We start from the raw sequence: 26,405 nt of genomic DNA on the forward strand, positions 1-26,405 counted from the left end.
AGCCAACACAGAGGCAATAGGATGAGCTCTGCTATTAAGCAAAACAGCGAAGAAGTCCAGTGTAAGAGATACTCAAGCACAAGGAGATGAAACTGAGTGTAAGAAAAGTCTGCATTGACAGAAGTCTCCACCCACACCCTAGAAAACATGGATAAGCCAGGAAGGACAACAGACCACTATTTAAAAGAGGCTGGGTGATGAACAGAAAGAACACAGTCTTGATAACAGAGTTAGAAAGGAGGATCACACTGGAAGACCAACAGACTTTCCAGTAAGGTACAGTGATGCTGCAATTGAGGGAAGACTGAAAAACAAGAAATGTCTGGATCACAGAATGGCTCATTCAGGTTGGAACTGACACTGGTAGGAATAAGTGTGGGAAAAACTGAGAATACAAACCTGCAAAACTGTCCAGAAACCTATGTATCAGTGTTAGGGAAAAAGTGATGCTGCATGGTAAAGAGCATTCAGACTGACTTGAGGAAGGGGAAATAGGTCTGATGTCAGAATTTTTCAGAAGAGAAGAAGAAATAGCTTGAAGGCAGGAGGAACAGGACACTAATAACACTTCTACAGAAAATTTTATTCAGAGGGTATCTTTAGGAGGTAAATCAGCCACTGTACACTGTGCTGAATGCTTGTAACAGCCTTCACTAAAGGTACCTTTCACTGACATTCATTGACCATATTCAATTGTCACAAGCTGTTGCTGGAAAAAATTCCTGAGATTAGGAATTCACTCGAACCACTACTTCTAATATCGGTCAGCTACCAGCCTTCAAACAGAACAGAAATTATTTACTTGCTACTACAATCGCTCTGTAAAACATGACCCTATATGCCCATGTAGTTGTTACCTGCTCTCGAGCTTTCTCCAGCTGTTGAACAAGGTCCTCCCGTTCATGTGCTGCAAAGTGACGAGCCCCAACTTCATCATCTCCCAGTCTTTGCTTTGCTATGGTCATTCGAAGGAGCTGCCATGACAAAAACAGAAGTTGGTAAGCAAGAGAACATGGGCTGTTGCAACAGAGTATATCTGTATTAGAAACAGTAAAGCTGTCATAGCTTTCAGCTCTTCCAGGCCAAACAGCTGGTATTATTTACATCAGAGGGAGCCTTCTGAGCTGAGGGTCAAATCCAGTTTTTAATGAAAAAATCCAGTTGAACAGTCAAAGCACTGACTGTTGAATCAGACCCTGCAAAAGTCATCAAAGTATACAAATAAGAAAGACCAAGAAAACACAAACATGTGGTCAATGATTTTTAGGAGTGACAGGGACAAATTCCACCCAGACTGAAACCAGAGAATTAGCAGAAAGCCTTTTTGTAAATATGTAAATATTAAAATTCTTTGCAGCAGAGAAGTCTTCCTAGTTAATAAAAAGGAACAAAGTGGCTTGTCCAACTTCATTTTACTGGCACTACTTAAAACTCCCTGTGCTACATCAGTGCAGATTTGCATTAACAGCTGCTAATACATTTGCTTATGCATTATTTTTTAGTCTACTCACAAAAGCTAATTCATGTCAAAAACAAAAACATGGGCCAACAACAAAAAGATTCAGCCAAAATGCTCAAGCAGCTAACGAACTCCTGAGCTTGTGACTGTTGAAACAGTCTGACGTGAATAATACACATTTACATTCAATATCCAAAGCAAAAAGCAATGACCTTTCAAGGACCATGGAGTATTAAATACTACTCTATAAGGCATTCAGCATTTACAGTTGTTTATACTCAGTACAACTAGGCCTCATCTTTAGGAGCTCCTCAGAAACCAGGGAAACCCACCACAGTCTGACTTTCCCTGTATCTCTGACTGCACCAAGGAATTAATGCACATTATTATATTGCAGCATTAGGGGAAAAAAATCAATCTTCTGAAGTAGAAGATTGTACATTAAAATCTATCTTTGGTATTTATGGGATGCCAGTCACCATAGCTAGAATGTGCCAATTAAAATCCTGCTGATGCAAGACAGACTACCAAAATCATCCTCCCTGCTTATTTCAGCTCCAGTTGAGTGCAAGTCACTGAAGCTAGTACAATGTGTGCTGATAAGAAGTTCACTTGTTTAGGGAAAACTGTGGCTGCAAAAGTAACGGGTTTTGGCAAACTACATTTCTCTATCCCCACAGGTAAAGTGCAAACCACTGCACAGTTAGTAAGGCTGAGTGGATACTTAGAGATATAACTCCTCTTAATTTCTTTATCAAAACAAATAAGTCAAAAATGCAATTAGCATATCCTAGAATGGCACCACACCTATTGATTTTTTTTAAATGCTAAAGTGCTGATAAACTAAAGGTGTGGTCATGTCATGTCATTTAATTTAGATAGATTAATTTAATTTCTAGAATCTCTCTCTACTAACAAAGACCACACAAAACAAATATAATAACATTTAGAGGTTTCAATCTTGTTTAAAAAAAACCTGGACATAGAAAGAGGAATCATACTTTATTAATGTCTTCAAAGCATGCAGCAGAACAAAACTTCTGCATAACGTTTGGCACCAGGCTGGGAACTGGACCAAAGCTGTCACTCATGCACTATGACCAACTCTCCTCCAGCCCAGGAGGGGGTGAGGCATAAGATATAACTGCAAGCAACTATAACTTGCAAGGTCAAACAGTCTGTCAATAAAAGGAGAACTCTTTATTTACTACCAATTTCAAGGCAAAAAAGCCTCAAAACCATGAAGTCTTATGAAAAGAATGCTTCAGACATCCAAATTAATCCAGTAAAAGCAGCATTATTAACATACACAAAATACAGTGAAATATCAATCCATAAAACAACAGAGTGCTTCTTCCAGACAGTTGGCCAATCAGAGAGTTGACAGGGCAGAACAGGCCAAGTCGTTTAATTCTGCAATGCGAATGTCTCATGAGGCAGCACCACCTGCTATAAAATTCTTCCTGAAAATGCTGTGACCCAAAGAGACACTGTTATGCTAGAGGTTTAAGGGTTTATTTTATATATTAGTGCTTTGTTATAAACTTTATACACTTGCCCTCTAGGTGCTGTATTTTTGTTTCTATCATTCAGAAATCACCAAGGAAAAGAACACTCAACTTCATTTAGGTTAACACTACCCCTCAGGATTCAGTGAATAGCATTCACTACTGAATGGATTTAAATTAATGGCACCTTACCAGAGAAAGAACCCATAAATTGTTTGTCAAGAACCCATAAATTGTTAACCAAAACAATCCACTGCTGCAATAACTGTCTTTTTTTTTTAGTATCACAGCTTTTTTTTACATCACTTTCAGCTAACTATTTACAAATTAGCAACACTGTATCAGCCCCACAATGCCTAAAAACAGCATCACTGGGATAGCTGCTGTGCAAGCTAGGAGTCTATGGACAATGCCTGCACCAAAGCTGGACACTCCTGATTATCAATAAAACATGCAGAAGGAAAATGGACTACCCACTCTTCATGGAAGGCAGAAACCATCATGACTAGCCACAGTCACAGCAATTGTCCTCACCATGTTATCTTACAAAGTCTTAAAATGGGGATCAGAATTTGCAAATATGCTACCTGAAGACCCAGTTCTGCCAAAAGACACATGCCCCATTTAACACTTCTCCCTGTTGCTGCATGACTGATTGTCTGCCTGGCAATAAGCGACTGACAGCAACACCGCAGCCATTGTTCCCCATGCACCTTCCTCTGGCTCAGCACTGCTCTTGGCAGCTTAGAAAAGCAATTCTCTGCGTGGGTAGGGGTTCAGGTAAAGGCAACTGAGTCGTCTTGCAGAAGTCTCCAGTTTCTTTTAAGCTTTCCATTTTCGCCCTTTCACATGACAGAATTAGATTTTTTAAATATCTCCTTCTGTGTTTTAGTAATTGTTTCCAAGCATTTCTGCCTTAAACATAAGGAAGGAAAAAGATTTACAAATAACTACCATAAAGATATAAGAGTTTTCATGTGTCAGAACTTGTGAGATTGTGATCAATCATAAAAATAAATAGCCTTAGATATCTGTCGCTGGAATACTGCAGTCTAACTATTGCTGTATTTTTCAAACTGCAGCAACAAATCCTTCCAGAGACTGTCTGAAGAAGTTTTATTATTTGTGCCAACAAAATTCTACTTGAAATGAGAGGAAAAAATTATTGCAGTTAAACCAAATGCAAGTAACTTTTTATTGCCTGATGACGTGCTTAACATGACTTCAACAAGTACAATATCTCCGGTTCAAGGTTTTCTTGCTAATCCAAGTGACTGTATCCTACTTGTAGCAAACATTAAAGTGATGAAAAACAAGTCAAACCATCAAAACATTTCTTTATCAATAGAGCTAATGTGCGATATTTAAAGAGGGTTTTTTTTTTTTTCTTTTTTAGTCCTGCAAAGCTCTTGTCACTCAGTGACAAAGCCTGCATGACTCACCCCTGCTCAGACACAGGCAGAATTGTTCATCCATAAGCAGCTTCACTTGCTGCAAAAGCAGCTGTTTGTTCATCTCTTGCCAGAAGTAAGGCTGACGTAGACCAGCTGGGCAGGATGCCCTCCCTCACTTTGGAAAAAGCAGTGAGAAGAATACAGGGGAAAAATGTAAGAACAAGCAAATTATTATAGTTTTTTTGTTTTCTGTATATACCATGCATTATCTGGACTCCAGTGCCTGAGGTAGCCCAGCTGCCAGTACAGAAAAACTGATGAGCAGAAGAGAATGGCTTTGTGAACAAGCCTGGAATTTTATCACTGAAGCTTGTAGGGAGAGAAATCTGACACAGGAGGAGTGTGCTAAATCCCTCAGAGAGATGGCAATGCTTTTTTAGGAACTTTGAAAACCAGCAACCTGACTCTAAAATAAGCTCTATTTCTCATTTACTAGGAAAGCAAAGAATGTGTTCCAAAAATGAAAATCCTAGTCTAAATTAATCTGTGTATGATGCAGCTCTTTCCTCCCACTCTTGATTTAGTGATGCAGTATTTTGCACCTTTCAGAGAAAGGCACACTGGGCAGAATAACTCCTTTTGTACTTTTCCATTAATTTTGAGGATCATGAATTCAAATCCATGCTGAGAATACAGATGTCACAAAGATAACTATCTAATACCAAGTTAACACACAAGCGTGAACCTAAACAGTGCCAGTTCAGGCACAAAGAGGTAGGTTCTGTGTTACCAAGATCATATATTGTCATAAGGTACATAACCTTGATATTTAAATGTGTTGTAGTTTTCCTACTTTGGTGTTCTGTTTGTACTTACAAACTCTTGCTATCTGTTCAGGACTAGCTTGGGAAAGGCTGTGGGGCATAATATTGGTACTGGAGAACTGAAAGGCACTGACTTCTACACTGTAATACAGTTCAAACAGTTAACATGCAGATGAAAATAAATAGGGGAAAACCTGGTCTTTGAAGCATTGAGCAACTTATGCTGAATGCTATGCATACTACAAACTCAGGTTTCACTTGATCCTTTCCCAGCTCTATGAACACCTTCAAGGGAGGTCTTTGGGACAAACAGTAAAAAAATCTGCACTATCCCAATATACTTATGTTTAAAAGAAAATAAATAAACTTAAATGGAAAGACACAAACTTCATCTGAATAATTAAAAGCCGTGACATTTTTATTCAAATTTTTAAATCCCATAATTTTAAAATTGTAGTTGAGGGAGAGCAGTTATCACTATTTGTTTCAATTTTTTTCCTTTGTTAACCACCTCAATTCTCCAATTCAACCTCTCAGTAGTTTGATCTCTGAATGTACTTGTGCATAAAGCTCCAGCTGTGAATGTTACACACATTTGGCTTGAGTTTAAATATTTCAATTAATGGAGACAACAGGAGTTTGATTAATACCAAATGGCAGATTTTGAGCAATGTTCCATATAACTTACTAAATTTAGAAACTAAATAAATTGGTTATGTAAGTGTAATGGGATGAGGGCTTAATAGAAAACTCACCACACATATTTTTTTAAGAGAAAAATTAAGTTCCTCTGGCATCTACTAAAATTTTGCATTTCTGGGCACAAACCTGAAAATTATCACGTGAAGAATCTGTACTTATTGTAAGAGGAAACACTATAATAAAGTATGTTGTTTTTTTTTAAAGAAGGAACATAAAAAGTCTGAGAGCATTAAAGCAAGGCTAAGTACAAAATACATACTTAAGGACAATAGAGCAAAAGCAGCATACAAAAATACATAATAAGTTGCACTTACTGGCATCCTTTACAGTTTCTGTGGTTGTACTGTTCTAAGCACTTTTGTTCTCTAACCCATTATTTTATTTGTTTTCCTAAGAAGTAAATGCAAACTGTAGCCCAGTTTACAAATTCCATGCCATTTACTTTGTAGCTTTGTAATACCTTATTGTCCCCTTGTACTTCTCCCAGTCTCTGTTGAAGCTCTCCAATCTCTTCTCCAAGATGTTTATTTCGGTCTTGAGCCTCACTCAGTAGCTGAGCAAGATTTGCCTAGAAAAGGAGCAAGTATCAGTCAGAAGTCAGTGTCTGTGGAGAGAAGTGTAAGTAGTGCTTGAAAAGAAACACTTGAATCACTCCTTATCCACCAACAATCTTTACCTTTATTGTTGGTGGTACCCAGACTTCATGCTTCATGAGAGAGATAACAAGAAAAGTCACCTGGGTTCCTTTATCTTTCATAGTAGGAAATACATACAGCACGAGTGCATACAGACTCCCAGAACAGCACACAAACCCCAAACAAGACAAAGTGAAAACACTGAAAACAGCTCTGTGGCTCATGGGAAGAATTAAATGCAGAATACTTTGACAATATTTATAAAAAGTTGCCAAAATAATAGTATTTAACTTGTGTATAATTAGACAAAAGGCACAACTGAGAAAGAATTATGATACAATGAAAGTCCTTAATAGCATTTAGAATAGATTTCCAGCCAGTAAAGAGGCTGTTAGCCAAAGTCCCTGCCCCTGTATGGAGCTATACCATGGATATCTACTAGTGTAAAACTTCAAACGTGACCTGATTTTTGTTGTTAAGTATCGCCTAAATTCTGGAAAAACAGAGGTGAAAGCTGGAGTTTAAAGCCCAGCTACTCCCTTCCCTACCCAATAATCCAAGTTAAAAGGAGTCATTCACATTAACCTACTAAGTTAGCAGGGCAAGCAGTCTGGTCTATGATCTTACAATTAAATTCCATCAGCTTGATCACTAACCAAGAAATAAATGCAATCTCCTCTTTTCCTATATATGCCATCTGAAAATGAGCAAATGCTACAGGTAAATTTATTCCATTTTTAACCTGAAAATGTCTCATGAATACACAAACATTGACTCAACACAGGAAAAGCCTACCAATGACAGCTTTTCTAACAGAGTTAGAATCATAGTGGCTAAGGTGCAGCCTTTTAGACATTTCCCATGGACAGCTTGGTGTGTCATCCACTGCCATAAATCTCAAGAGTATGAAAAGAAATGAAAAAAGAAATTTTGGATCTTCTAAGCATGACTTAGTAAAGCCTCATGAGTCAGTATCTCTGAGCCAGCCTCAGACATGCTCCCTGGATTTGAGGCCAATGCATTAACTGACTGTAATTCATCAAGCAACTGTTCCTAGTCCTCTCTTGGTATTTCAGGTGTAGTTTTAGGTTCCCTACCTGCTATGCTTCTCTTTCAAGTTCCCCATTTCTCTATTCTGACATCCCTCTTTTTCAATCTGACTCTTTTACCCAGTGACTCTACTACCACTCAAGTCTCATGGGACAGTTTCATTAATTTTATCTTTACAACCCATACACTGTCAAATCAACAAGGTATCTGATAGCATTACTGCAATCTTGCTCTTTGTTCACTAACAACTGCTATTTCCACATCCTGCTTTACATTTAAGAGAGCTATTAAGAGGAATGTATGAATGTGAATAGTAACATGCACATAGCTATGCATGCATAGGACCATTTGAAGGATTAGACTATTAAGCTGCCATCAAGCAGAACTTTTGTACATAACTATGGAAGAAGATAACTCCAAATTCCAATTGGCCTAAATCAGCAATAGTTTCAAACTTAAACAGGAAAAATAACTCAAGAAACAGATAACATCCTACTTGATGAACGAGAAACCTAAGTCACTACTGCAGCTTCTGTACTTCTGATGCCTTGAGATCAAAAGTTCATAAGAAAGTAAGGTAAATTTCACACTGTTTTGGAAGAGATTAAAGCATTTTTTAAACTACTGACAAACCTGAAGACTGCAGTAAGTAATTTGGGGGAAGAGTGTAATAGTAAAAGAGCCACTATAAATAGCCAATTTATAACCAATACAGGATTAAAATTAAGCTGCTTCTAATTTTGTTTTCAAGAAAACCACCATTCAAGCAATGCAAAAGAGTCCTCATGTATGCTTTTGTTCCTAGATCTTAAACAAATGATGTAATACTCATTCACAGGATGAATGAAGCAAGGAGCTTCAGAACTCATTCAATCAATGTTTTTGAGAAATAATTCCTAATGGCCATTTAAAAGAAAGAAAACAAAGAACCCATGTTTTCAGGGAATTGTATTTAAGCTGAATTATCTATGGCTACTGCTTAGATGCTATTTTTTTTTTTAATGAAGTTGGCTTTCAATAAAACTTGCGTTAGTTAAAAGGAATATGATTTGCACAAATTCCTCTGAAACACCTCTATTTAAAAAGTTCTTTTTTATGATCAATTGCAACAACTCCTAACACTGCAATAGCACATGTAATTTCAACACCTGGAAAGAACTCAATCTCACTAATCAGTGTTTACAACCATAACACCAGGATTTCAGCAGTCTGCAGTTAAAACCTGGCTCCCAGTAACAGCAGGAAAGGCATTACCATGCCTATACTAAATCTTCCTGCTCAGATTTATTTCCTTTAAAACCATTTCTCTGGGGTTGCAATTCTATGCTGAATTTTATTTGTCAGTCATATAAATGACTTAACGTGACAAAAACCTTTATATCCATGACAGAGATTTTGGAATGAACTTGAAAAAAAGAATTTTAAATAATAAACCAGCCTTGTTTGACCATGCCAAGAGTATTACAATGAGCTAAGTATAGATTTGCTCCTTCTGCAAGCCTTGTATTGTACTTCTGTTAAACTGAAACAACCAAGCAATGTCACAGAAGTAGTCCCCAGCAATTACTCATTTCCCTGGCTTAGAGGTTCCATACAATGTATAATTTAGACTGTTGCGAGTTTCAAAGGTTTTGGCAAGACCTTATTAAAGCTCTTGGTTAAATGTGGAAAGAAGGAGAAATATTTGATTTTTCAAAAGTGCTCTACTAGGCCTAAGGACAGCCAGCCAAGACAATATGTTGATTGATACCTGGACTTGGTACCATTTCTTTGGCATATACAAGAAAACATACCATATGCTTGAAAGATGATAAAACTAACAATGGAGGACTGCCTTTGTGAACCTGCAAGCACATATTTTTGGAGGAAAGGGGAGAAATCTATGCAAAGGCAAAGGCAATTCATTTTTCCATTTGGCAACTTCTTTTCAATATTCATAGAAAAACCACAAAATTCACTCACAAATCCAAGATGAGTGACTTCAACAGACAATAAAGCTCATATCATTTACCACTGCAACAGAGAACAACTCCCTGTAAATTAGCCAAATTCAGCTTCTCTAGACTCAATTTCTTCAACAGTTTCTTTTGACTTTAGGTGAAGCCTTAAAAAGACTCCTGAAACTGTGAAATATTTGACTTCTTTTACTTACACTACACAAAACTAACTCCAAAGTACTGATGAAGAGAGGTTTCTGAGCCATGAATAAAGAAGGCAAAGACGTAGAGGTACCCTTCTGCTGCCTGATCTTGCCTTCCTTCTGCAACAACCAGCAGCAGTGGAAACTGTTTCTTCTACCCTCTTCCCAATGCAGCTGTTTCTAATACAAAATAACAAGTATTGCTTCAGCTCTCCCTCAGTAACAAGCCAGTATCAGAGGAGCTTCCAGAGCACTGGCCACATTCCATTTCTGCCAGGTTCTCTGGAGCCTCTGCAGCACAAGTTATTTGTTTTATATGCATCTGTTATGGGAAGCTTGCATGTATCAAAGAATAGCAGGAAGGGATTCATAAAGACCTCCACCTCACAGGACTACCCCAAAATGAAGCCATACACTAAGTAAGAGTGCTGTCCAGATGGTGCCTGAACTCTGGCAGGCTGGGTGCTGTGGACACTTCCCCAGGAAGCCTGTTCAATGCCCAACCACCTTCTCAGTGGAGCACGATTTGAGCACAGTCTAAACCCCCTGTGCAGCGCTAGATGTAAGGCACTGTCCCCATATTCCTTTTGCTTCTGACCAAATGCAAGTGCAACCACAGCCAACAGTCCCATCAGAAGCTATGGAGAAAGGAGAAAAAGATGTCTCTGCGAGTGTCAAGTGGGAAGTGCCTCCCTTTACTACATAGAGGGGAAAAGGCATTATAGGTCAGAAGAGACCAGAGAGCAAAAGATTCAATGGAATGGGATAATACACCTTCTCCTTTTCCACTTAGGCTTTGTTAAAATTGGCACATTTTTTGGGATAAAAACTGGAAAAGAACTCCACTTTTAGCTACAGATGAGCATCAAAAAATACTCACAAAAATATCTTATTAACATAAGCTAGTATATATCTGTCAGGCAGCAACAGATCTTTGCTCACTAGTGACCAATGGCCTGATGAGAAAAAAACCATAACTACAACTAGTCATTCCTGGCATTATGCACTACACTGGAGTTTGACTTCTTTACCATTTTGCAAATCTAGCAACACATACACACAGTGTTATATTTTTTCACAGCACCTTAAATATGATGGATAGTAACAGTCTTTGATATAGCTCTCAATTCTCTTGCACATAAATCTTATCCAACACTAAAAAAAAAAGGAAAAAAAAAAAAAAAGAACTTTTTGCCTTTAGGGTACTACCTAAAAAAGTAATATGGGAAGGGGGAAGAGGAGGAAACTTCCAACATGCCTTTACAGTTTACAAGTATTTTTAAATACAAACATTCCTATACTGCAATTTACAGTCTTTTATATTTGTTCCAGCCACACCTTCAAACAAAGAACAGCACTGATATTATAGGTCTGACAGAAAATGGTTTGATTAAACATTCAGCACACTTGATGGGTGTGACTGATCAAACTTAAGTGATGTTTCTCCTCCAATGAATTCCTATGATTGCAATGGCTGAATTAATACAGTAAAACCTGTTTTACCTACCAGCTACCACTGTTCACTCCAAGATATGGGAACTGGTGCCCCCTTGCAATAAAACCCCAAAATTATTGTGTTTTTTTCTTTAAGATGAAATATCAGAGAAGACTTTGAGTACGCAAAACAAAATACACTTAATATGGGTCGTATTTTCACGCCAAAAAACAACACCAAAAATCAAAGCTTTACTAAGCAGTCACTTGACATATAACAAGAAAGAAGAAAATTCTCTCCTAAACATTTTGAGCTCCTGAAGACATCTTAAACTTTGAGATAATAAAAAGAATCAAAATCCCTTTAACATTTTGAGTGTTGTAATTAATTGATAGAATTTTTATTGAGAGTACTCAGGTGCAGAAGTGTGCACAAGTGTCTCTCAATTCCATTAAGGTAAGACAGAGCAACCAGAGAAGAAGTTGTCGTACACAGCAGGCCTGAGGGACTATCACATCTGTTAGAATGAGCATTTCTTCTCTCCTAGACTTCACTGGTGGACTTGGCAGCATTAGGTTAATGGTTGGACTAAATGTTAGAGATCTTTTGCAATCTAAATGATTCTATGATTCTGTGTTAGTGCAAAACCTATTTGTTGAAGAAACAATGGTGTCACTTCACAAAGCATGACTCCTAGTGTGGCTAATAAGTTCTAGATTTTATATACTACTGCGTGCTCTGACCAATGGAATAAAAGATTTCAGTGTCCAGAAACAAAAGTCTCCCTACTGGCTATGCTCTTGGAGCCAGTACATTTTGAAATCCATGGGAATATTGCTTTCTATGTGTTGCACGGACAAACAATGTCACTGTTCTCCAACTGCTACCTCATGCTATGGGAGTCAAGCACATGCACCTACAAACCAAAGCTAAGTGCACTGGTCCACATTTGGCACACGCATAATGTTTTTCATCTTCAAACCCCTTGTAGAGAGGAGGAAATAAAATTAATCTCCACAGCACTATGGTAAGATAAATACAGAATTACTCCTTACCCTCTAATGTATTTTATCCACACATTTATTCACATAGGACTCTGAATGCAGCTTGTGCACCTTAACACAAGGCAAGCAAAACTTAGTGAATTCATTAATATGAAACAGCCACATTAGGCATTATTTATGATGATGTCATGAACAGTCATAAGGTAATCCCTGAAGTTTGTTTCAGAAGTGAATTGTGATAGCCAAGTACATTGAGCTAGAAGCTGGCAGTGAAAGGCATCAAAATGGGTCTATTTGTGGTATGTCACAGCATAATCCTGTCTGGAACCTCTGGTGTTTCTGATGTTATGCCTGCCCCAAAAAGTCAGGCCCACAAACATATTCACTAGCAGGAGATAAGCTGTCTGACCAACATCTCAGTGAGTACCATGCTGCTGTGATACCAATGGTCCTTGAAGCAGTCAGAATCTTGGTTTGAATGAATCACCTTGAGAGAACTATGGATAACTGTAACAACACTAAGGGCTGTGACTTCAGGCTCTCTGGTGGGACTTTTTGGCTGGTAAGAAGATTAACCATCAAGCTGTGTTCTCTACTAGGAATATGCCATCATCACATTATGGGATTCAGTACTGGAAGTCCCAACTATTCTATGACCATGGGATTCTCTCTAAGGCCCAACAGCTGCTTGGGTGACACAGGATCCACTTGACTACACAAGGCAAAAGTATCTTTGTCAGTAGGCTGGAGAACTTCAAAAGGAGAGCTTTACTCTTGAAATTATGGGGAGGAGATAAGGAAGCTCAGGATACGGTAGGCAAGCCAAGACGCTGGGATAATGGGAAGAGAAAGGACATAGCAATTCACAAAGCAAATGAGCTGAAGTGCAAATCCTTTGACCACAGGCATGTAGAGAAGGAGACTAACATAGAACAGCCTTGCAGGAAAGCCTGTGTGACAGAAGCAGCACACAGGTCTCTAACACATGCAGCAAGGAGAATAAACAGGTGGAGTTTGAAGACTGTGTACTGTTACAGGGCTACAGACTTTGAGATCATGGAGAATCAGTGGGATAGCTCACACAACTGGAGTGCTGTGATGAAGGAATACAGGCTCCTCAGAAAGGACAAGAAGGGGAGGAAGGATCTTTCCCCTTCACCCTGTTTTCTGTGAGGGCACTCAAACACTGGAACAGTTGCTCAGAGAGGCTGTGGAATCACAGAGAATCAAAAAGATATTGAAAATGAGCAAGTTGCTCTAGGTGATCATGTTTGAGCAAGAAGATTGGACTAGTTGACCTCAAGAGCTGTCTTCCCACCTCAATTATTCTGTGGTCTTGTGGTGTTCAGTTCCATTTAATTTGATTCCTCATACATTTAAAATACAAATCTAAGGCCTCCCCAGTGACATATGCATTGCAGCTTTATTCTTGACACACAGCCCCAATGCAAACCCATTATCTCCAACTGAGTGGTCTCACTGAGATCAAATTAAGGAAAGCCTATTTAGAACTATGGCCCAGCACAGTCATTTTCCTAAGCATGCATTTTACTTCATCTTTGTTTACTCAAAGGATCTCATTTGTATTAAAAGAATTTCTATTTTGTATAGAAGGTCAAAGGATTCACTGATTTTTTATTTTAATGGCAAAGCTTCTCCCAAACTGAAGCTAAACTGAAAATTTAAGCAAAGTAGATGAAAATAATAGGCAGTATATATTAAGCTAGAAACCCAATCTATGTTTTTTAAGTTTCCCAGTGCAGCAACACTGGGCAACAGACACCTAGTAAACTTCCATTATAATGTCCTGTATCACAGTTAATGTATATAAATACATATCATTGCAGAACTGTAGAATGGTAGAATTTCTACTTACATAGGATGCTCAGCAGAGGCTATGCAGACAGAGAAATATTTCAACATATCTTTCAAAATAGGAGTGTCTACTGTTCACCATTGTCCTGGTTTCAGCTGGGGCTGAATAAGGGGCTCTGCTTTAGGTTTGAGCTGAATGCAGGAATGATAATATGGAGATGTTTGTGTTACTGCTGAGCAGGACTTACATGATCCGATGCCTTTTCTGCTTTTTGTACTGCCCGTGCTGGCAAGGGATGTTGGGGTTGCAACTCCAAGGTTGGGAGGAGACACAACCAGGACAGGTGACCCAAACTGACCCAAGGGATATTCCAGACCATGTGAGATCATGCTCAGTATATAAAGTGTCTGGAGTGATGGCATTTGTCTTCTCAAGTCACCATTATGCTTGAAAGGGCCCTGCTCTCCCAGGGATGGATGAATACCATGCCTGCCCATGGAAGTAGTGAACAAATTCCTTGTTTTGTTTTGCTTTGCTTGTGTCAGCAGCTTTTGCTTTTCCTGTAAAACTGTCTTTACCTCAATCCACAAGTTCCCTTCTGATTCTCTGATTGCCCTGGTGAGGCAGTGAGTGAGGGGCTGCCTGGGCCTTGGCTGCTGGCTGGGATTAAACCACTACAACCATGTCTGGTTGAATTTTAACATAAATCACACTCTTCCTAATTCCTATTGCCTGAAACATTTCGCCCCTCCACCACTTATCCAAAAATTACTCTGCACCCGACACCAGAGGACATTATAAAACTACCTTCAATCTCACCATTTGAGAGTGTCAGGTATAAGGGGCCAGGAAATTACTGACAGTTCACAAGCTCTGAACAGCACTAATGGTGAAACATCTACAGTAGAAATAGAGATTTCCATAGCACCATTTCTCATTTTTTGCTTGTTGGCAAAAGGCAATACACACAGAACAATCTTTGGACAGAATCATCATCGTATCATAGAATTGTTTAGTTTGGAAAATATCTGAGATGCAAACACAGCTTTGGGAGGGAAAATATTACAGAGCACTGCATGTTAAGATACCTTTAAGTATTAAAGCAGATTTTGAGTTAGCTGATCTGACAGAAAATGCCCAGTTACAAGATATTTTCATAAAAAGCATGACAATTCTGTGCTGGAAAACAAGATGAGAAGGCATGGTGGAAAACAAGAAATTTTAAGTAATCACCAAACATAATTGATAATAGAGGGGAAAAATGAAGACAACATGGAGAGGACAGTAGCAATTCCAACTAACCTATTACATTTAAGGTTCTAGACTGAAATTTCAATAATAAGCAATAATTCTCAGTTGTGGCAAACCAATGCAGCAGAAAGCAAATTGTTGAGGATTTATGCACTTTTGTGTCATGTAGAATTCATCACAAGATCAGGGTCTTCTTTCATAAAGTGACTGAGTCACAAACTTCTCCCAGCACACATCCAAGGTTCCAGGAAAAAAGGGAATGGAAGAAGCAGAAAAGAAAGAGAACTTCACTCTTTCTTAGGTGTGAAAATGTTAAGAAATGTATGTATGGTAATAATGGAAAAATATTCATAACTTTCTTTTATTATTCTCTGATGCATTTCTCAAAGCAAAACTATACTTGCCTTCAGAAAGGTTGCACTAACTATTCTAGGTTATCCACCTTGTATGCTACAAACATTTCTCAGGAAAAAGAAAACTCAAGAAGTACACTAACAGTCTACTACTGTACAACCTAACATATATATTGTTCTGGGGGGTAACCTATCAGTGACCCCATTTTCTTTCTTTCACTGCTACCTAGCATGAATATATAACTTCCTCGGGATAAAAATCACCCCTAGGTAGATTATGAAAGGTTTTCCAGGCACTTGCCCTGGTAAGACAAGCTATCAAAACTTAATACAATCACAGCTTCTGAATTTAGACTGAATTTGGCCAGTATTTTAGCAACAACTGTCAGCTTTACTTGTTTTGAAAGATAAAAGTTGAATTAGAAGAGCTATGGGATGACAAATCTCCCTTCCTACTTATCTTCATAATGATCCATACACTGCTTTGGATTTTTCTTTCAACTGGATATTCCTCAGCAACACTCAGAATGCACAAACTTGTATCTGGTCATAAAGTTTTATTAGAATTCTGTTGAAATAACAGAATTGCAAATAAATTATGCTAAATAATGAGGAAGCTAAATGATTCTACACTGAGCCACTGACTTCTTGGCAGCTATTTGTTTAAGTGCCTGAAGGAGTAATTATATTGCCTCTGGAAGTTTAGTTTAAAGCAACCAAAACCCTAAGCCGTAAAATTTTAAGCAAATAGCAAGAACTGCATGCAAACTCTCAGGGAAAGGGTGATGAATAAAAACTTCTGATCCATTAACAGAATGTAATGACCATGTTTTAAACATAGTTAAAAGACTTCAAAAAATAGCAATTACAGCAACAATTTTTATTCTTTTAGGTTCTCCTCATCTCCCTGCTCCACACATTGAGTTTTGGGTGCCATTTTTCTCTAAAAATTAAGATAATTTTAAGATGTGACAACCACCATTTCACAACAGGGACACACTATGTGGATAGTCAGGAATAAAAATGCATGTGAGCAGACAAAAAGTTTTTCAGGGGAATCATAAAATGCAATTATCATTGTTTTACCATTTATAACTCATAGAGTCCAAGTGGCCTGGGAGAATACTTAATGGAGAACTGCACTCACAACAATAAATTAACAATTATGAAAAGCAGGCAATGCATTCCCAGCTTACTTTTAAGTATGAGAAGTCCTGTCACAAATCCATTTTAGGACTCAATAAAGAAGAATAAACAACAAGGAGAACAACCTTAAGTCTCTGTACACTGACTAATTTCAGTCTCAGATGAACATGAAAGCAATAGCCATATATTCTATAGTTCAGCTATTTCATAGTGAAATATGTAGACAAAAGCTGAGTTTCACAATTTAAAGACTGAGTTTTTCAATATTCAGAAAGGCTTGCTTTCTTACCACATTTCTTAATTAATATTTTTATTCTTTTGCAAAGTACTTTTGTAGCAGATAAGTAACATCAGCTGAAAAAAATTCCTACCTGTTTCCTCTTTTCAGGTGGAAGCGATGGATCCCCATCCTACAAATAAACAGATATATTTTATTGGCAGCTTATTTCTGAAACTAAAAACTGTATTAATTCTATGAATCTAATTGTCTAACATGTATTTTAACTAAAATGTTTTGGTTTGTTTTTTTTTTTTAATACTGCTGATTAATACCAGTAATACTAACTTCAACTTTAAAAAATTTCTAAAGTTGAAGACTTGTTTACATTTTAAGAACAGCATTTCATTACAAATTTGCGTTGCATTAATTTTCATACTGGTACATTAAGTTGCTGTGGAATAATAATAGAACAGTCAGTTTTTAAATGAAATTATCAATGAAACAAATTTCCTCAGAGCATGCACTGCATTTCTGTGTCCTATATAACAAGCACTGCCTCATCAATGCAGAACAAATGAGTAATAATATGATCAGGGCTGTGCAACTGCAGGACTACTGCAAACAAGTACCTAAACATTTTTACAGCAGACATTATGGGCTTCTTCCCAATTTTTTTTGAGGTTCACCTTTATCCCCCAATTATACAGTCTTCATAAAGAACAACCTACAATCAGCTCCCGATACTTCTTTTTCAGAGACTGGTGTCGTTCCCGCAGCTGGTTGGCCATAAGTTTGTACTGGTCTCTTTCTTGTTGACAGGTGTCCAGCTCTTTGGAAAGGATTAGCAATGCCTCCTTCTTACTTTCGAGTTTCCTTTTGCACACCAGATACTGCAGAAGAGAAAAAAACCATACATGTAACAAGCCATTTCTACCCAAGCCACTACTGCTCAAGAGGCACAAGTTCTCCTCTGAAAAGCTGGAGGAAGACTGCACAAGATCAAAGTCAGCCACAAGCCATCTTAATTTAAGAATAACAATCATGGGGAAGATATGCCATACAGAAAGCTTGAAAGCCGTCGGTAATGTCACATGTTCACCTGACCATGGCGACTTAGAAAAATTTACCAATTTGAGTTTCTCATTCTTTTCCTTATATGCAGTAGCATGAAGAACCTTGCAATTTGCCCAGCAGCCCTGACAATGCTGCTACAAGGAAGAAGAATTTGCAAAATCCCTTTTCTACATGTGTTCACAATACTCAGCTCCCAGGTAGCAACCAATTGTTCCAGCTTCACTTTCCACTGCCATCCTTCTCCCCACTACCAGCCAAGTCCTCTGGGCTCAGCCTCCCAGCTGGACACTGAAATGGGACCATGATACAGCAGAAGGGGCTGCATGCATGATAACCAACATTTACCTTGACTATGAAATAATTACAGTGTGATGCCCTAATGTCACATAAAAGAAACTTAATTATGCTGTGATACTACAGGCACATGTTCATTTGAGGCATAAAAAGAGGAAATAATGCAGGAATGCAGCAAACACCTAAAAGGGGTGGGAAGACAGAGATGAGCCTTCCCTGCAGCCACCATTTCTCATGTGAAGGGCTCATGCACTAAGCAAATCAGAACTCACAAATCTTAGCTGTTCTGCATTAGTCTGATCTGCTTCATTGCCTTTCTCCATTGAAAGGAAGAGTAACATCCATGCCATCCTCAATGTCACCTATCAGAACTTTCAGGTAACTTTTCTCACTTAACATGATGTTCGATCAGCAAATTCTTATTACCCATCACTTGACACTGCACATGTTAAAGTATGTATTTCTGTTTCTGATGTTACTGACATAACACATGGCTCTAAATACTTTCTGAATGTGATCTGCAAGAGACCAAATACCACAGCAGTCATGAAAACAATTTATAGTTTCATTATATCTTCTGACAAGAATACTTTGTCATTATGGGCTCTTGCACAAAGCAAGAACATCAGCACTTCCATACTGTTCAAGCCAGTGCTGTTCTTTGGGACAAAAATCATTCTTTGTATGTACTACTTGCTTAGAATTAACTTTGTTAACCTCAATTTCAGGCCAATGAAAAAAGAAAAACTGAGTTTGGTATATTAGTATAGACAACCTTTTCCAAAAATGGTAAATGCTTAGTTGTAAAAAAGTGGGAAGGAAATTAGAAAAGCAGTTCCAACAAGCATCTGAACTCTCAAAAAGGACACTTCCTCCTTGGATTAATTTTATTTCTGGCAATACCGAAGTTGAAATCCTGCCATAAATTTCCTGGATTATGATGCCTTGGCATCAACAAAGGCAAGTGTACCTATGTACTTATGTCCTTACTGATACCTTACACAAATGTCAAATCCCCTGATAAGGAACTGAAAGGTATGAGAAGCTAAACTTTAATATTGTCAGTAAGTGATTACAGAAAATTGCTTCAAACTTGCTTACAGTGAAACATTTGTCAATCTCACTTCTTTTTTTTCCCTGCATCATCCCCTAAGTAATTCTAAAATAAGCCTTTGCTAAATTGCTTTTAAATACTAACAATCTGATAGAGTAGTTGCAAATAAAAATGAGTAAAAGCAAACCTCACAATCACTTAAAAAAAAAAAAATAAAACAAAACAAAAAACCAAAAAACCAACCCCAAGAGCCTAAAGCCCTGAACCAAGTAGCCTATCCTATCCCTTTAACAGGAAGAATTAAGCTAGCCCATCCAGCCCACACTTGTGTGTAGTAGAGCAGCCTATACCATGCACATGATGGGAGTGGAAAGAAGCCAAACTCTTGCCTTCTTATACACCCACAGCACCTGCAGGTGCCTACAAGCCTTGTTTCAAGTGCTGCTGGATGAAACCATGTATGAGAATCAGGAGTGAACCAGAGCTTGTGGATTAGACTCTAAAACTCAGTACTTACCCAGCAGGAAATACAGACCTAGCAGCAAACAAATCTTGCTTCTGCCATGAGTCACAGCTCCCTGTGTCCCAAAGGACACACTGAGCATATGAGAAGGCTTCACCTTTTTCAGCAGCACTGGCAGGGGCTGGGGAATTCTCCACTACCTATTAGCCTGAGGATAACGAACCATAAACAGATTGTGGGGACAGAATTGTTCAGGGTCTAAATGAAAAGGAATAATGATGGCCTCTTTGTTTAAAATCTGTTTCAACTAGATTAACTATATACTGATGGTGTTGGCATCTCTCCTCAATGTACTATTTGGATTTTACTACAAAAATGACCACATAAAGGACTTTTCGAAGTAATTTTTGCCTTTTACACATATTGACTTTCCCAAATAAATAGAATAAAACCAGTAATAATGTAATCATTTGTTTCCATGGGCTTATGGTACAAGAAACAATAAAGCCAGAGCGTTTCTGTGGAATCTGATTATTCAACAGGGCTATGTTTGCAGTTCCCATTACCATTATTGAAGGAAAACCAAATTTCACAAAGACAGACCTCAAAGAGGTTATTCAATATATTTGTTTCTGAATGTTAAAAAACAAGGTAGCAATAATGGCCATAAAATGACCTAACATTTGTATGCCAGAAATGGATCCTAGTCAGGGAAATAACTGAGTCCCATCAGCAATTTCCCTTATATGGACAAATAAGTGCAACAAAATTGGTATGTTGTCAAAAAGAACATAGGAGTGTGACAAGTTGCTTTGGAGCAATGAAAGCAATAAGGCAAATTTTCTCAAACAGTCTGAAAAAAGGAATTCAGTCGCTGCTTCTGGCATTCACTCACAAGATTTCTTACCCTGCAACTGAAGGAAAGCCCACATCTCAGGTGCTGTCTATCAGTGAAACAAGTGAATTCTGTTATGCAGTATTGTTACTATAAAATATTGCTATTGTTTTTTGTTTCTTTTTAATTATTGGTACAAAATAATCTAAGAATTTAAAAAACAAGTTAAATGACAATCAGCTGCCATACATTCAACCTAAAAGTTACAATTTACAACTTTTCATATCTGTCTAGTGACTTATCTGCCAATGTGCCGTTATCTGCAATAAAGTAAATTATAATTGCTACAAGGAAGATCATAATAATTAAAGGAATATATATGACATTCTACGTTACTGTCTGAACTGCTTTACAGCCAGATGACTACTTCAGTGAAATTGAGTAAAAAGAGACAGACATTACAGGAGAGTGTAACTGCTCCAAGGTGACCCTCTACATCGAACACTTACTATTTGTCCGTTGCTATTTTTAGTGACAAATCTGGGTAGATCTCATTAATGACGCTGTAGACACGGTCTAATAATCTGATGAAGCTGGAACACAGTCAAGGTTTTAGACTTTCTTTTTTTAAACCAACAAACACACTGAATTTCTATCAGTTTGTTTTGGGTTCTTTTATTATTTTTTAATTTGTACAAATTACTGGCCTATATTTTGGTATTTAATGACAATTAATGTCATGGAAAGCATCTAATCTTCTGAGAGTAGAAACAGAGATACCATCTCCAATCTGTGCTTTGGAATCACTGCGGATGACATTCTGTCTGCTCTTGACACTTGTGGGCCTTGTGTCCTCAAATGCTGAAGGGCTACTACACTACATTGGGCCTTGAAACCTACCATCTACCATGCTGAGAAACTGTGAAGTCTACTCACCAACTTTTAACAAGAAATCCAATTGCTACCATAGTGCCTTAAGTTTTATCAAATTTCTCCTGACTGTACTCTTGGAGGCAATTTCATTGTAGAAACTGAAGGGTCCCAAAATGCATTGCAATCTCATAGTTTGGGATGTTTGTTGACTGTGTTTCTATAATGTTGCTCCCTTTGACTTCAGATTAAACTGTTAACTTATCTGAAAGAGTCAAGCACTCAGACACCCGGAGAAATACACAATTACAGGCCATTTGCTTGCCATCTCACTTCCTGATATGATTTCTCTCTGATAAAACCTGAAATAATGCAGTGACCTTGGTTTTATCCCACCATATCAACTCTGCTTTTCCTGCTGCCCAGCTCTTGCTTCACTGGCTGCCTCCCGGCTGCTGAAACACAAAGCAGGCTGGAATCATTCACTGATGATAGAAGTGATATAAGCAGCTCCTCAGAACACCATGCCTTGTCTTGATGGCAATACTACACCACATCATAATTCACTGGTCTTTTAGGAACACCACAATTTAGTAGTCAACACTACTGTGCCATGTGGCCCAGCCCTCAGAAGTTTTGCATGCAGTGCATTGGACATTATTATTAATTTCTCTCTGTTTGTTTCACAGCATCTCTGAGGGTCTCTTAGCCAACCTGGAACATGGAAACATGAAAAGCAAACGCTTGTTTTGTTGCCCAAAAGTCCAGCATGCAGGTCTTCACAGCACTCTCCCACAGCTCCAGAGAATTTTGAAGTGCACTAAATCACAATGCCAGCTCTCTCAGTATTTTTATTTCATTTTTCAAACGTCAAAGTCATTATAATGCCAATCCAACCAACCAGAGACCTTAGAGTACCTGCTCCATTTCATTCTTCCCTACAGCCCCTGCACTTGTCTACATTAAGAAAAGCTGTTAAACTAGTGCCTCCAAAGCCTGTTAGAGACTTTGTTAAAGACTCACAAAGATTTGGCAAATTACATTTCACACTTTGTTTGAGAAGGAAACATGACAGAATGTTACAGAGATAATATGAACATGAAAATCTCACCAGTTTTCCTTCCTTTTCTCTCTTGTCCACATAAAAAATTGTGCAACCAATGGGAAAGGTGTGCTCTGCCAATTACAAGCACGCTAGGTATCTCCTCAGAACTCATGTCTGGAAATCATTTTGAAATCTCACTATTTCAACTACAACTACTGCTCAACAGTTTGATAAGTCCAAAATTACTAGGCAAGAAAGCTCAAGTGACAAGCACATCACCTGCCTCTGTGCTGCTGAAGACCATACACAGTCAATAACCAAGAAATAGACCCTAGTGAATGAAAATTTAAACAGAAAGTACATCTCTTCAAACTAACTTTAGGAGGCACAGTCACATATGAGTAGCTGTAAACAGCACACACTAAACACTCTAATGTGTGGGGAGTGACAAAAGAAAGAGAAGCATTTTGACATTGGATTTAATTCTAGAAATGGGCAAATCTGAGAGACCTTCAAGATCATCTAGTTCGAAATCTGCTGCCATGGGCAGGGACACCTTCAACTAGAGCAGGTTGCTCAGACTCCCATTCAAACTGGCCTTGAACAACTCCAGACATGGGGATGAGGAATGGAATGTACTCTTGGGATAGCATTTTGACACTTATGAAGATCACTGGTTTGTGGAGGACTTGGGCCACCAGCAACAAAGTTCTTGCTACAGCTCAGTCTCTTGTGTCAAACCAGCAGTTACTGACTAGTTCTTCATCCTACAACTTTACACAGCTTTTAAATACTCTAAGCGTGGGTCACTGAGTGACATAAACATTAGATGAAAACCAGGAGTCCAAGCAGAAAAATGACAGAATAACTCAACAGAGCAATTTGTCGTTCATATATGTATATATCCATCTATATCTCCATACATCCATCACTAATACAAGAACCTAGCTAGAGAACAGGTAAAATTTATGTGGATCCTTACTCCTGAAGTGAGTTCTTCTGCATCCAGCTCGTGAGATTATCAATGGAAATAATGACTCTTTTATGCTCCCTCAGTGTTTGCTAAGTTGGCTTCATCCCAGTATTCCTACCTACGTCATCCTATTCAGTTAGTTTAAAGAATGCTCAAGGTACATGTGGCTCAAAGATTGTTCAGAGTACCAGGTGCACACTAGGCCTGAAATATGTGTGGCTGTAAGGTAAGTGGAAAAATACATAAATATGGAGGCATAAGAACAAGAAAGGAGTTAGTAGAAACGGAGAAAGATATGTGAAAGGGTACAAAGCAAAAGGCATTGAAATGGAACCAAAGACAAAAGGAAAAAGAAGAGTACACATAGAAAAAGACAAGAAACAAACAAAACCCCCTTTTTTTTTCTAATGAAAAGGCAAACTACAAAAAAAAAAAGCTGTGTGTACAAGTGTTTGTGCATAAGGACCAAACACACATCCTCACCACTTTTCTTAAAACCTGTAGCACCATAGTTTCAAAAGTTACAGTTGCTTTGACAAGTATTCATTTACTCCCATCTTTCAACCTGGAGGATTTGGCTTATGCAAATGAAAAATTATGTGACCACAGGTTTGAATCCATCAGTTTCTGGCCTTTTACACCAAGATTTTTAACCCCATCTTATGTTCTAACTGTTTACCACCTGCAATGGGAGAGTTTTTGTTTAGAGCTACCATGTTTTTTCTTGCTTGTGTTACCTTGTATTTTGAAAGCATTTCAAGATTTTAATTAAATGTACAAGGGGAAAAAAATTACCCAGCAGACACGGAAACTAGGAGGCCTTGAGAAAATCTGTAACACTGAAGGATATGGTAAATTAAAAAAAGTTTTTACAAGTTACTTCAGCAGTCTGAGCTGCTTACTCACAGACCCATTAGGGTACTGGAGTTAATGGGTAAAACACATGGATTGAATTATAACAGCCAAAGGAAGAGGAAGGCAAAAGAGGAAAACCTGCATCTTGACAGCACATACTACAGACTTCACCCAGAAAAATAGGCTGTAAGCCTGCTGTGGAAACAGAGAAAGGAGGGAAAGGCGGAATATAAGTCACTATGCCTCTATTTCTTCCTGAAAAAAAAAGAAATTAAGTGTATGTTTAAGTACCTACAAGAATTTATCTTAGCACAGTCATTAAACTTTACTACAATCAAGAAGCCCTTAAACTGAAGTAAGCGCTCAATTTTAGGACTGAGTTTTTAGGTTAACCTATATAAAAAGTAAAAAAGTTCAAAAGTAATTCTAAGTACTGTGCCCACAGACAGTCTCCAATTCTGAATGTACTGTACACAGATCTGGGCTATAAAACTCCAATTGAAATTACCAGGAGCAGTGACAGGTTCAATACCCTAAACTCAAATATCTTCTTGACAGGTCAGGGCCTTAGGCCTCATATTCAGTTAACATAATGGAGGCAAAGCCCACCTGAAAAGAGGGGAATTCACCTGTGTGCATCACAGACAGTAGACTCAGTCAGGCCAATGCCTTTTGCACAGAAGTTTTATCTGCTAGCTGTAAGCACAAACATATTATTTTTACAGCAATGCAATGTAAAAATCAGCATGCCAGCTTCCTTCATGAGTTTGGCTAATAAACAGATTTGTGTTCAATAATACTCCTTTAAATGATACTGACCTCAAGTTCGCTTGAATTTGTAAGTTACCCTATGTGAAAATGTGTACCTGTAAACGATGTGGTTTTTTTAATGGGGACGCAGTGCACAATGAAGTTTCTATTCATGTAACAGGAAAATCCTCCACCTGTTGAGGCTCATGGGCACAGTGCTATTACATGCTTTTCTCCCATAGCATAAATGTCACCATGGGTCTCAAAACCCTTTCATACGCGGTTCAAGTGAAGGAAGAACACAAGGCACTGGGCCCAGGGCAGCCCGGTCACTCAGGCCGGTGCCTGGGCAGCGCTGACCGGGCCCGAGGCCTCTCCGAGAACCCTCGGCGGCGTCAAACCAGCCGCAGCCACAGCAGCAGCGCTACAGCCGCTCTGTAGAACCGGAGAGGATCGCAGGCCCTTGCAGCCGAAGCAGGGCAGGGCCGGCGGCAGACGTGGCCCACAGCGCAGCAGTGACCGGCCCGGTACGGCACAGCTCGGCAGGGCCCGGCACGGCACAGCACGGCCCGGCCCGGCCTGGCAAGGCTCGGTACGGCTCGGTACGGCTCGGTACGGCTCGGTACGGCCCGGCTCGGCTCGGTACGGCCCCCGCCCGCCGCTCCAGCCCTCTCGGGCCGGCTCCGCAGCCGGCGCTGTGCTCCTCTCCGCGGCATTTCTTTCCCCGAGGCGCGGGGAGCAGCCGGGCCCGCCCGCCGCTCTGCCTCGCCGCCCCAGGCCCGGCCCGCGGCCCCCGCCGCCTCACCTCGCTCAGCAGCCCCTGCCAGTCGCTCTCGCTGCGGTGGGAGCCCATGGCTCCGGCGAGCGGCTCCTCCCGGCCCGGCCTTCGCCGAGCAGCCCGCGGGAGAGGCGGGGACTGCGGGCACCTCTGCCGGCCCGCCCTGCCGCCCGAGCGCCGCCGGGACCGGGCCGGGCCGCGGGGCAGAGCGGCGGGGCCGAGCCGTGCCTGCCGAGGGCTGTGCGGGAAGGGCTGTGCTGGCTGCGTGTCCCAGGGAAGGGCCGTGCTGGCTGCGTGTCCCAGGGAAGGGCCCTCCTCTCCTGCGGCGCCTCCTGCACCACCGCTGGCACTGCTGCCATCCCAGGCTCTGGACAGCCACGCTTCCGTGAGGACTGCTCGAGGGGGGGCAGCGGCATCAGGGGGGCTTTAGTATTATATATATGTGTAACATATGTGCATATATACAACTTCTGTTGC

At 39.4% G+C, this 26,405-nt stretch overlaps 1 protein-coding gene across 1 annotated transcript in view; it reads right to left on the minus strand.

Moving 5' to 3' along the window:
* The window catches only part of CCDC149 (coiled-coil domain containing 149), a 50,712-nt gene extending 24,568 nt beyond the window's left edge, over window positions 1-26,144 (minus strand). Inside the window, exons 1-5 of the mRNA XM_079305906.1 lie at window positions 25,956-26,144; window positions 17,666-17,827; window positions 17,089-17,127; window positions 6,348-6,455; window positions 858-974 (exon numbers count right to left, since the gene is read on the minus strand). Coding sequence (XP_079162032.1) covers window positions 858-974; window positions 6,348-6,455; window positions 17,089-17,127; window positions 17,666-17,827; window positions 25,956-26,003 — 474 coding nt within the window. The 5' untranslated portion in view covers window positions 26,004-26,144. The remainder of the gene's footprint in view (window positions 1-857; window positions 975-6,347; window positions 6,456-17,088; window positions 17,128-17,665; window positions 17,828-25,955) is intronic.
* Between the last annotated feature and the right edge of the window lie 261 nt (window positions 26,145-26,405).

This window comes from Erithacus rubecula (assembly GCF_903797595.1).
Source record: "Erithacus rubecula genome assembly, chromosome: 5".
In the NCBI taxonomy this organism is placed as follows: Eukaryota; Metazoa; Chordata; class Aves; order Passeriformes; family Muscicapidae; genus Erithacus; species Erithacus rubecula.